General features: G+C 34.8%; 1 protein-coding gene across 4 annotated transcripts; it reads left to right on the top strand.

The window, feature by feature from the left end:
- Positions 1-2765: 2765 nt before the first annotated feature.
- Positions 2766-12616, top strand: LOC107813181 (hyperosmolality-gated Ca2+ permeable channel 1.5). Of its 4 annotated transcripts, none has more exons than XM_016638410.2 (12): positions 2766-3085; positions 5000-5334; positions 6276-6422; positions 7600-7735; positions 8249-8350; positions 9085-9204; positions 9320-9400; positions 9762-10102; positions 10227-10472; positions 10689-11013; positions 11632-11865; positions 11977-12616. In XM_016638410.2, exons 2-12 carry the CDS (start codon positions 5021-5023, stop codon positions 12235-12237), a joined length of 2307 nt encoding a protein of 768 aa, XP_016493896.2. In that variant the 5' UTR covers positions 2766-3085; positions 5000-5020; the 3' UTR covers positions 12238-12616. The 4 variants fall into 4 exon arrangements, with proteins under 4 accessions (XP_016493896.2, XP_075079514.1, XP_075079516.1 ...); XM_075223413.1 differs by lacking the exon at positions 2766-3085 and adding an exon at positions 3884-4023; XM_075223415.1 differs by lacking the exon at positions 2766-3085 and adding an exon at positions 4737-4870.
- The last annotated feature ends 920 nt before the right edge of the window (positions 12617-13536 follow it).

A 13536-nucleotide genomic window follows, 5' to 3' on the forward strand; every position in this document is an offset into this window, starting at 1 on the left:
CCACATAGGCCCGTTTAGGACCGGGCTCGGCCCACCCCCGGACCATTACTACACGGTCCTGGTCCCGGTTTGGTTACACCCAAAAACCCATAAAGTCCGGGTCAGTTTAAGCCCGACCCACGAAGATCAGGTCCGTTTGAGACCGAACTGTTTAAGCCCGGCCCCGAAGCCCGTTTGAGACCGGGCCCGGACCGTTTACCAGCCTTACACTCCACCCTTTTCAGATCTCACTTGTGAGATTACACTAGATCAGGGACGGATTTATTAGCCCCAATTATGGCGCACGTGAACTCATGGTCTCACTGTCAAACTAGGTATTTTATATACATATTTTCTAGAATTAGTGTAATATTATCCGTTGGCACCTATACTTCAAAAAGATTAAATGGTACACTTGGTTGAATATTGAGTTGTTTATCCTGAGGAATAGGAATTGATTCCCGCTTAAACTTCTTTTTCTAATTTTTTTTAGTGGTGCAATCTTGTTGAAGAAATCTTAAATCTACCTCTGCCCCCGATATGTTATATTGTTGATGTTAACGTCTCAATAGGTAGAATGTCACCTAATGAACATTTTACTCATTCTACTGATTGTAGTTGTGGTATTCACCCTCAGTATATTGTCCGTTGTGTATGTCTTCGTTTATACGTTAAATCATAAATAAAACAAACTACAAGGATAATAATTTACATAAGCCATGTCTACGTAGAAGACTATATCTGTACAGAGACAATTGTAGCATCGATTTGATTGTGATGCTGTGGAGACACATGGCCCATGACCTGTCTCTTTTCTGTCTTTTGACCTTTTGGTTTTAAAAAGTTCCTAATTATATATATCTATACGTCATTAACCTACTAAACAACTAGTCCATCTAATTAACGCTTAAACAAACTCACATAAGTTAACCATTCTTATAAAATAGTCTTAAAGCGTAAAATAGTTAATTAACACCAGACTGCTCCTTTTTACTTTTTTTTTTTGGCTTTTTGAATAAGCAAAAAATTTGTCTAAAAGGAAAACAAAAAGAAGTTCTGACTAGATGAAAAATGCCTCTTTTTATTTGGTAGTACTACTCTTTTTTTAGTCCCTGTATAATGTTGGAAGTTGGAACTATTTAAACTGTTCTCTTTGTTTTGAGAGTTTTTTATACATTGGTCATTTTCATAAATTAATTATAAGTTCTTTTTTTCCCCTCAGTGTATTACGCAATCTCAAATGCTTTGAATATCTTAATTGAATTTTTAGATGCTATTTTTTTAATTAAAAAGAAACTGTTAAAACCAAAAAGATAGCTGACTAGCTAATAAAACCTTGACGATGGTTATTTCCAACTTTTGTTATATTCGTCTTATCAGTTTACGACTCAATATTCAGTTTTCCTCAATTGTAAAGGTTAGTCCTCAATTCCAACTACTTATATTTGCAATTTTATCAATTTACTTAATTGACTTTTATATGCATACACATGAAAAAGTTAATTCTTCTGTCTTAATTAATTCTAAAAATAAATTATTTTTAAAATTCATTAATGGATCGTGCGAAGCACGAACTAATTCACTAGTTAAATTGATAATAAAATAATAAAAATTCGACGAAAATCTGGTCAGACAGTAATTTTTTTTTTTTTTTTCACTTAAAACTTTCTTATCATGTGTAAGAAGTTTAAAAGTGGATTTAATACTTAATATTAGTATGCCAAAGGCATGAAAAAGTTGGTAATACATCACATCTACTAATACATTTCAATATTAGAGGCACATATAGGTATAGTTTTGACCACACCAAAAAAATTAAAATAAAAGTCAACATTTCATGTACAAAAATGTCAACTTTTAGTAAATTTATAGGCATACTCAAACAATAGCTGATGACTAATTTACATACACGTGTTTCACGAATATGAACTCACTCTAATAGACCAAAAAGCATACATGAACAATAATTTGATGACTAAGGTCTAACTATGAAAATTGTCACCCCTATTAATAAAAAAAATTAAAATAAAACTTTTCGATACCATTTGATCACAATAATACTAATTATGATGATATTAAAAATTGTAACGCATTACAATGTAACTCTCCAATGAATCTCATATTAATAGATACATGTACTAGATTTGTGAAAAGTTAATGCCTTTTTTTTTTTCCTAATAAAGAGATCCAAATTTCATGAAATTATTTACACCTAATTATACAGATTACCTGTAACAAGTTTACTTAAATAGGTAAGCGGTTTTTCTTCTAAAGGATCTTTACACAAATAGTCATTCGAATTTACTATTTTCTTTTAGTCAATATATATAAATTATACAAAAATTATATATGATTATACATATATTATATATACATATATTATACATCCGTCAACTATTTTAAGAGGATGTTTGGATTGACTTTTAAGCTGGTCAAATCAATTTTTAAGCTCTTTTTAGCTTTTTAAGTGTTTGGCAAAGTCAAAAAGTGCTTAAAATAAGCTAAAAACTGTTTAACAAGTCATTAAAAGCAATAAGTTGAAAAAATAATTAAAAGCTATTTGTGTTGAAAAATCACTTATTAAAGTCAATCCAAACGCATTCTAAGTGTGGCGCTTAAATAAACGGTTATTTAAGTTAATTGTTCTTGATTTTTTTTTTTGGGGTGGGGGGAAAGGGGGAGGGGGAGTATCTAGAGATAGAAGTTTGCTGCAATTCATGAAAGTAGCCGTTACTGCACATGGTCCCAATGGTACATTAAGTTTTATAGAAAAAAGATGAAAAAAAGAAACGGGAAAAAACCCAATAAAAGCAAGAAAATCTCTCTTACTACATTAAACAATTCCATTAATATACTTCCTTTACAAACAGATCACATTCAAGTCACCTTGCCCCCATAATAGGCCATTGTTTCAGATGTTTCTTTTTTCATGTACCTCTCTTTGTCAGTTTCTGCTTTTATCATCTTTCTTTAATTATTAAAACAGACACTGTTGATCTTCTATTCAACTGTCCTTTTGAATTCTTTAATCCACAGTTCCATTTTCTGATAAGAAAGAATTCTCTCTCCTTTGGCAAGTCCAAGAAGTACTTTCATCAGTCACTGAGTACGAATCTCTACACCCTTTTCTTAGTTTTAAGTCATGGTCTGTTTGTTCATTTTTCTATTTTTAGCTTGTCTATGTGTACATTATGTGTAGTGCCAAGATTGCATCTTTTGAAGGAGCTATGAAAAATACTGCCACTTCGTATTAGTTCCAGAATTGGGTTGATTTTGTTTCAGATTTTTCTGTTGTACACATTGTTCATTTTTTTTTACTTATTAGAATTTTTCAGTACCAATGGGGTAATAGAAGAATATAGGAGCAAAACAAAATACTGTAAAGCTGGATTCTTTTTTGGTGATAGTCAACTTTCAATTGAATGTCTTTTGGTCCTGGAATATGTTAGCTAGGGGGCCTTTTGTATTGTTTTGGAAAAACTAATATTTAATTCTTGTAGGAAAACTTCATTGGATAGAACAATTTGAAATTATTGACAGTTGAAAGATAGTTTCAGTTTTCAGGCATGTACATTTTAATTGTGTTTTGTTCTAAATTTACATGATGGTAAACTCGAGGAAGAGTCTTGATTCATGACCTTATAGGATGTTGATCTACGATGGTTCGATTGGATGAGGTGTGAAAGGTGGATTTATGAGGTCTCAATTTTGAATGCCAAGGGAAGTGTATGAAGATAAGTGGGTTGGATATCCAGGAAGTTTACGAATAGTCCACAAAGGAAATAAGAGTGACATTTGCATTGCCTAAGCTGTTTCTTTTAGTGGTGAATTGCTTCATCTCACAATTGGAAATATGCTTAGATAACTGCCACAAGGTTCATGACACAATTGAACCTTGAGAGGCATCCAGTGTGTTGAGAGGCCCGTATATTTCGGGTGTATGATGACACTGAAGCAAGTCCTAGATTGGTCAATTTGAGTTGATCCATTTCTATATGTTTGTATATAGTAGTTAGTCAGTGATGGATCCAACAGCGATCACAGGTAGTGGCAGTCATTGCCATCTCAAGCTGTTATGAATCTATTGTTCCTTCTTTAAAACTTATGTAAATTTTAACTTAAAGCTTAGCGCTAGCTCCTTGGACTGAAGAACCATAACTCCCCTTTTATGAATGTATTAGCATAATCCAGGACCAACTACTTTGCAACATGTGAGAAAAGGAGAGTTATATGTATATGTTATTCATGAAAGTTTGACTAAACAAGTTGTTTCAAGAAATGTGGTTTACTTGTAGTATGGTTGGTTATTGTCAAATACGATACAATGTGAGTACACAGACACAAACTACTCACTCCTTTCAGATACTATGAGTGAGGGTTAAGAAGGATCGCTGTGAAAATATAGATAGCAAAAGGAGCTAGTATAGGTTTATCCAATTCTATTTTTATAAATAAACGTGATCATAACTTTAGTTGGCTAGACTGTTATGGTGATTACTTTTAAGAGCAGTGGTTTTTTCATGCCTCATCCATGAGTTCCTTGGCTATTGTTCATGCATTGGCTATGAGTTTTATGCCCTTGTTTAGGGATTTCATGAGTTATCTTTGTGCATTCATAAATTTTGCGCTTTCCTTTGGCTTTCTTTATTAAGGTCCCATTGAAACCTCTATTATTTTTCTCAATCTGCTGTTGGCAAAGCATTTTACTGAGAATCAATGTAGAGATCTTGCTTTTGTTATCAATGAAAAGGGGGACAGTTTGCTCTAAAGACCAAGCATCTCATCTCAAAACTGTAAAAGTGGGCTGTTGGACTGCAATTTTATCCTCGTGAAATATTTCCTCCACAATAATTGAACATGGGGATAGCTTAGTTTCTTGTTTGGAATGAAGGTTTTCTCATTTACTATGTGTACTGTACTAATCCCATTGTTGAAAATTGATTCAAATATATGTTATGTATTGTTTCTGATAGGTTTCCACTTTGACATGTTTATCTCACTAAGAGTTCTAATATTGCAGACAAGACTTTGAAGCAGAAACATGGCCACTCTAAGTGATATAGGTGTCGCAGCTGCTATTAACATTCTGAGTGCATGTATTTTTTTAATTGCATTTGCAATCCTTCGAATACAACCTGTCAATGATAGGGTATACTTCCCAAAATGGTACCTAAAGGGTTTAAGAAGCAGTCCTTTGCACTCGGGTACAATTGTCAACAAGTTTGTCAACTTGGACTTTCGCGCATACCTGAAGTTTCTGAATTGGATGCCTGCTGCATTGCAAATGCCAGAACCAGAACTTATTGACCACGCAGGATTGGACTCTGCCGTCTACTTGAGGATTTATTTGATAGGGTATCTTCACTTGGCTCTTTCTCTTCTTGTTTTGCATTTTCTGTATTAGGGTATAACTATGGAGCAGCATATCTTTGTCACATTATGCCCAGGACTCCAATCTTAACTGTGAGCACGGACTAGGGAATATGATGATGAGAATTTTAGGCAGTGACCTCTTTTTACCGACATACTATTGAGTCTTGATTCATGAACCTTGAACTTTACCATTATTGTGTATATTATAATTATCCCCTGTACATTGGAATCTTATTTGAGTCATGATTACCATGTTTCAAGTTTTTAGATAGCTTATGACTTGCTTATAGTTCCTTTCTATATTCCATGTTTATTACGAAAAGTCATAAATATGTCTTCTTATGCCATATAACAGTTTTTTTTTTTTTACATTTTTCTTTGGTCACAGAAATATCTAGAAGTTACTTATTTTTCAAGAAATTGCTATAATAGTCTTTTATGATGATAATCATTTCGAAAATAGACCTCCAGCACTTGGAACACTTAAAAATGTAATAGTTCTATATTTTGAATGAAAATATTTAGCACAGATCAATATCTGCAACTACGATATTGCGTGGCTAATCATATATCATACCTCGAGGAATGAGTAATGCTGTAACCTATTGCTGATAAATGTACTTCCAGTAAACAATTTGAGTAGATAATTAATTCAAATTAGCATAACAGTTTTTCTTTTGGCATTGAAGAATTCTGCCTAATGATGTGGCTATTGTTTCAACTTTTTAGGAACCATATCAGAGTCCTTTTAGATAACCAATAGCGTCTGTCTCTTATCTCTGTTTTTAGCATACTTAATATCAATAATCCCAAGGCTTGTGAAATAAAAAAACCAGAATATATGTCTTTAATAGCTTAATGAGTAGTTGTTCGTTCGTGCCCCGTTCTGGGTTTCATTGTACATTCCTTTTGGTTTAATGCAGGCTTAAAATATTTGTCCCAATTGCTTTTATTGCTTTCTCAGTCATGGTTCCGGTTAATTGGACCAACCGTACATTGGAGCTTTCTAATTTGACTTACAGTGACTTAGACAAGCTTTCAATTTCAAATATTCCTCTGGGATCACAGAGGTAAGCAGAATACTCATTGCTGTATAGTTTGCAATTGTTCTTTCTGAAATTCACAGGCTTTTTTTTCCTTTTAACTTTTCCGTTAGTTTTCTTTGAGAATTCTAAAGATGTTCCTGGTTTCACTTATGTCTTATGCTCCTTTTCAGTGTACCAATGTCATTCAGTTTCCTTGATATTTGTCAAGCCCTTAAAAATTAGGAAGCTGCTCATTGCTTGGTTCCATCTGTAAAGTATTCAAAGTATCGTAATCTTGTAATAAATGTAATTTGAAGGGGATTCGTAGGAGATTTACTTTAAAACTTCCAAAACCAGTCAAATGTAAGAGCTGAGAAACCACTTGACATGGAAGCATACAGTAAAAGAAGAAAAGAAATCGCAGCATATGAGCCTTAGCCATATTTAACATATCGTATTCACATAAAGTAGAGTGTCTACATCAGTTTATGCATGTATGGAGATATCAAGGTGTCTTAGCAGAATGAGATTCCTTCTGTGTGCATCAAAAGATCTTTAAGACATCTCACTACAGATGGCCGCAAAAAGACTAGTCTGGGTACTTTCATTGGTCAACAATTCATTATGTACATTTTATATTGATTATCTTCTGCTCTAACTAAAAACTATAGGACTTATCATGCTTGTAGAAGTTATTGATTGCGGAAATAGAGAAAGTTCTTTTTTGATGACGTAAGATTGGTTACAAGTAATAACAGTGACTGCGGAATGGGAGAAAGTACAACATCCTTATCAGAACTAAGCCTTGGAAGTCATCCAATACGATACTTGAGGAAAACAAGTTTTAAGTCTTAATTTTATAAGGGGAAAAGAAAGTTCTAAGTCACACGGGACCTTTAAATACAGAAAAGAAAAATTACCAGTTGACAGTTTGCTGTTTTACCAGTGTAATTGCCCGTTGTCGGATTCTCCATTATGCATAAAATAAGGTTTCATGTTCTGGGAGTCAATATAGAGGAACTAAAGATTCACTAACAATAAAACACAATGATGACATGTTAAATATCTTTCAACTTTTAGGTACACATTAAGGACATTAGACTTCCACATGCATGTTTTCTGGGGAGTGGTGTAGGTGGTTTCTTTCTGACTTGTGTGGTGCTGTTGTCCTGCTTAAGTGAATAACTTTCTAGCGTTTAAGTATTTGAACATCTGCTTGCAGATTCTGGACCCATCTGGTTATGGCTTACATTTTTACTTTCTGGACTTGCTATGTGTTGAAAAGGGAGTATGCGATAATTGCATCAATGAGGTTGCATTTTCTTGCATCTGAACGTCGACGACCAGATCAATTTACAGTAAGAACCATAAGCCTAGTTGATCTATTATGATGACAATCTTTGTGGTAGTATTTGCTTTCTCTTAGGCCTAGGTTGGCTATCAATTTGCTTTACAGCAAGAGAAAAGTATATAGTTTAATATTTTTAATATAATTGTGTATTTGTTAGCGAAAACTTAATATTGATCCTGGGACTTAGATAACTTGGGCATGCTTAGATGCAAAGGCTACTTAAGTTCAGCATATCCCATCTAGGAATTCGACTTATTGTGGGTCAGCTTGACGCTGTAAATTAATATGAGCTATGCTTGGTGTTTTTCAAGGTCATCTCTCTCCCTTTGTCAACAATAACCACCTTATTAGAAAGACATTAGATTAACATTTAGTTTTTTGGGGGTTAAAACTTCACCTTCCAACAATTTTGGCCTTTAATTTCTTCTCATTCAATGCTATACAACAATTAACTTAATGTGTTAAAGTGATGTGTAGTATGACTTATGCATGTTTTTTACGATTACTATGCCCTGCCCAGGTACTTGTCCGAAATGTGCCACCAGATCCCGATGAATCAGTGAGTGAGCTAGTGGAGCACTTTTTCATGGTCAACCATCAAGATCATTATTTAACTAATCAGGTTGCAATTCAAACACCTATCTTCTCATTTAAAACATTTTCTGTCTGTCAAAGTTTATGCATAGTTTCTCTCTCTTTTGCTATCATACTGACCTCTAAGGGGTCGTTTGGTACATGGGAAAAGAATAATAATCCCGGGATAAAGTTTGGGATTAACTTTATTCCATGTTTGATTTGGGTATAAGCTAATCCCGGGATAAAGTTTATACTAAAATGGTGGGATTAGTTATCCCATCGCACCATTGTACCAAATGACCCCTAAAAAGGACTCTGTAGTGTTAGCTCTTAACATGTTGAATAACCAATATGCATGAAGGAATATAATGGCATGAATTAGAAGGTGAAGAACAAGGTGTTGTTGACAGTTCAATGTAGGCAAGGGAGAATAGAAGTTTACCACCTATTAGTTTATCTGATACTTTGAGAATATGTTGTCTATTGCGCGCATGATAAATGTCATCTCTTGTTTTGGAGTCGTATTAGAGATTTATTTACCAATAGAACATATAGAGAACTTCTGCTACTTTTTGTTTTTATTTTCATTTAGTATAATATTGGTTCTGGGATGAGGTGGTCACATTTATCTAGAATCAAATTCTAGATAATTTTCCATTTACCTTTACATCACATTTCTGCACTAGCTACCTTATTTATTAGAGCTGCTGATTATAACACCGATAGTGCAGGAGGAGTCGGTCTAATGATGATTTTCTTTTCCCCTTAAATAATGTGTAGGTTGTATACAATGCCAACAAGCTAACAGCGCTAGTCAATGAGAAGAAGAAAAAGCAGAATTGGCTTGATTATTATCAACTCAAGTATACTAGAAATCTGTCCAAAAGGCCCACATCAAAGGTATTGTTATTAGTTTATTTTTGCTTTGGTATTAGCTAGTGATCTTGAGGAGAAATTTCTGTTTCTCACATCTCAGTACTAACGCCCAATGAGGAATATCTTTTCTATTAAGCAGACTGGTTTTCTAGGCTTATTCGGCAAGACCGTTGATGCAATTGATTACTATACTTCTGAAATTGAAAAGCTGTCAAAAGAAGTAAGTACCAACAGTATCTTTTTTACATTGTTGACGTTTTTGTGTACTGCAACTGTGTAATTTATTAAACATTTTTAGGAGGAAGAGTCTTTCTTGCATTCTTATATTGGGAATTCCGAACCTTAAAAAAATTATCAGAAATTTGTGATCAAGACAGATAGACTATAAAAATATGAGGTAAATCAGATGAGATAAAAATATGAGGTAAATCAGATGAGTTGGTTGAACGTCAACTTACAGGGAGAGTTCTTTGGCATTTTAGTGATAGCTACATCCTCGGGTGTCAGTATTTAATGATTATTTTGTAAAATTCCTTATAACGGTCCTCACGCATCACCACTTTGGATTGTGCATATGTCAGATATCTGATGAGAGAACGAATATTATTGGGAGCTCCAAGTCTATTATGCCAGCAGCATTTGTTTCCTTCAGAACAAGATGGGGAGCTGCTGTTTGTGCACAAACACAACAAGCCAGAAATCCAACGCTGTGGTTAACTGAGTGGGCTCCGGAGCCCCGTGACGTCTACTGGGATAATTTGGCAATTCCTTATGTTTCGCTGTCAATCAGGAGGCTTATTGTTGCTGTGGCATTTTTCTTCCTTACCTTCTTTTTCATGATCCCAATTGCATTTGTACAGTCCCTTGCTAATATAGAGGGAATAGAGAAAGCATTACCTTTCTTGAAATCATTGATTGAAGCGTGAGTCTCTTCTTCTTCACACTATTTCCTCTCCAATTCATTTGAGACAACTTATATAGTTTTTGAATACCAGTTTTGGCAACTTGGAAGGTATGTATTTATCCTAATGATGTTTTTCATGCAGTAAAGCTGTAAAATCCTTCATCCAGGGGTTCCTCCCTGGAATCGCGTTGAAGATTTTCCTTATCTTCCTACCTTCAATATTGATGCTGATGTCAAAATTTGAAGGATTTAGCTCCATATCAGCTCTTGAGAGGAGATCTGCAACAAGATATTATATTTTTCAGTTTGTTAATGTGTTTCTTGGAAGCATCATTACTGGGACGGCATTTCAGCAGCTAAATAATTTCATGCATCAGTCAGCAAATGAGTATGTCCTCAAGAATTTCATCTTTAATTCTCTAATGCAGAATGTCTCATTCCAGCATGTCACTTCTTAAATTGACTTCTAGATACAGCTGCTATTTCATTTGTCAATCCCATTTTAATCCTAATGTCATAAAGAAGAGCAGGAAATGTTCCACTCTGTTTCGCTTGCTGATTATGAAAGATCATACAACTAAAGGTTGAGTGATTTCTGATGCAGAATACCGAAGACAGTTGGTGTATCCATTCCGATGAAGGCAACCTTCTTCATAACTTACATAATGGTTGATGGATGGGCAGGAGTCGCTGGAGAGATACTTAGGTTGAAGCCATTGATTTTCTTTCACTTGAAAAACTTCTTCCTGGTGAAGACTGAGAAGGACAGAGAAGAGGCAATGGATCCAGGAAGTCTCGGGTTCAACACTGGTGAACCTCAGATACAGCTCTATTTCTTGCTTGGCCTTGTTTATGCTGTTGTGTCGCCAATCCTGCTCCCTTTCATCATAGTATTTTTCGGCCTGGCATATGTTGTATATCGTCATCAGGTAAAGCTTATTTTTTGAAGAGATCTTTCATTTGATAAGTTAATTCTTTCAGAAGGACTTCTTTCAGTGGAACAAAAATCAATTCAAGAACTTCATTACTGTTTTTTGTATTTTGTTAGTGACGTTTCTGCCTGTATTTTGGCATGGTACTTCTTCTAGGTGCACATTATACATGATTTTATGCGCACTTGTAAGTTGTCAGGGAGACCGAGGTGCGGGGTTCGGTCGAACCCAGTAACTTTAGTCCAAACTCTGTAATCTATTTAATATATAAAAATTATTAATTTAAAACCCAGTAACTTAAAATGGTTAGAATCCTGAACTCATAAGCTTTAAATCCTGGCTCCGCCTGCTGTAAGATGATAATTCTGAAGTACATCTGCCTCTGTCTTGAGGCTTCTAATAGGACTCCATTTACTGCATGATCAGCTCTCCTCAGTTTTCATGTATTTCATGTTGTTTCTAGGTTAACAATATAGTATGTTAGGCATCTATATATCACCACAATGTGGCCATTTTGTGTTTGCTTCCCCTAATTTATGTGCACAGTAGAGATAATTTTGCAATTCTATGTGGACATTTGGAAACCTGATTTATAATGTTATGTTTTACCTGTAGATTATAAATGTCTATAACCAGGAGTATGAAAGTGCTGCAGCATTCTGGCCTGATGTGCATGGGCGCATCATAACCGCGCTCATAGTCTCTCAATTGCTTCTAATGGGATTGTTAAGTACAAAGGGAGCTTCTCATTCAACTCCACTGCTTATTACGCTCCCTGTACTAACCATTTGGTTCCATCTGTTCTGCAAAGGTCGTTATGAGCCGGCTTTCATCAGATATCCATTACAGGTATTGCAGCTTTGTCTATTGCTTTTTCCTTTTTCCTTTTATGATCTATGGCCAACTTGAGGGAGTTGATGATTTTTCTTCCTATGGCATACTTTTCTTGATCAATATCAGGAAGCAGTGATGAAAGATACGCTAGAACGTACAAGGGAGCCAAACTTCAATTTGAAAGAGTACCTTCAGGATGCTTATATCCACCCTGTTTTCAAAGGTGAAGAAGATATTGAGAGTGATGCAGCCAGTGAAGATGGGAAGCTGGAACCTTCACTCGTCCCAACAAAACGCCAGTCTCGTTTCAACACTCCATTGCCAAGCAAAAGGAGTGGTTCATCTCCTCCATTATTATCTGATTTTGATGCAAATACGCGAGTATAGCTAGAAGCCTCTGATTTATAAGCATATATTTAGCATCATCACAGATAAAGCCAACTTGAAGAGAGTAGCTTGGCCGAAACATATTCTTAGTCAAAGCATGCAAGTTTTTGTGAGCTGGCAGCAATCTGGTTGGCCTGCATGTTTCAAGGTTATAGAGTTGTTTAGTCTTGTACATAACCATCTTGGTTCTCTATTACTTTAATTGGAAGTTGTTCTCATTTCCTGTCTACGATCAGCTGTTAAAAAGATGGCATAGAAAAAGCGTCCTTGCCATGTAAATCAAAAGCCTTTTAGATGAAGACAACTCTATTTTAAGGGGAGAGGATATTTTTACTTAAAGTTTCTCAGGACTATGAAAGGAAATGGTCATTTCTTCTTTTGTTGGCATTTTGCACTTTTGTCTAAGGCTCTTTCTTTTTTTCTTTCTTTGCCATTGCTGTCACTGAAAACTACTGCAGCCCAAGAAAAGTAAAGATGGGATATAGTAGAATTTTTTTATTAAAGAGAAATGAAGAATAAGGTTTACTGCACTTTTCACATGAAATGGCTCATGAAAACCTTGACATACAACAACAAACTCAGTATAATCCCACATAGCGGAGTCTGGGGAGGCTAGTGTGTAGGCAGACATTACCTCTACCTTGGCATCTATAGCAGAAATTTTCAGTTTTCCAGAGGATTTCCTAATCACTTCGGTACTAACAAAGACAGAGGGATCCCAAGAAAGAAGAGTCTTGATTTACCATACTGCAATTTTACTAGGAAATGTCCTTATTTTGCACTATGCACTCCTAAATTTTCCTCATTGACAAACTGAATGAACTACGTTACGTGTCCGAGCTCTCAGAAAAGATTATCCCTCTCCACATAGATTAAATTAGCGGAACTTCCTCCTATTTGATTATTTTGGATGTTGCAAAAGTATTTCTCCTAATAGGAAAATATATCTTCTAATGAAAAAGATTTTGTTAACTAGTAAAAGAAAAAGAGAGGCAAATGGTTAATCATTAATTATCACAAATGAGAAACAAATAGGTGCCAAGATAAGTTTTATACCGGTTTCATAGGTAATATTACTTTTTTTCAGTGCATGAAATAATAGGGATATCAAAAACTGCATTTATCAATGTTGTCAACAGGAGTAATTTACCAACTGTGTATCACTTCAAAATAAATTCAAACGAATTAAACAAGATAAAGAAATTTAAACAAAACGAATCGACAGTAAAATAAAGGGAAGTGTATGGAGCTAATATTCGAGTGTACAGATTCAAGCCTCAAATCAATCTATAAAGTAGC

Source organism: Nicotiana tabacum, chromosome 10 (assembly GCF_000715075.1).
Source record: "Nicotiana tabacum cultivar K326 chromosome 10, ASM71507v2, whole genome shotgun sequence".
In the NCBI taxonomy this organism is placed as follows: Eukaryota; Viridiplantae; Streptophyta; class Magnoliopsida; order Solanales; family Solanaceae; genus Nicotiana; species Nicotiana tabacum.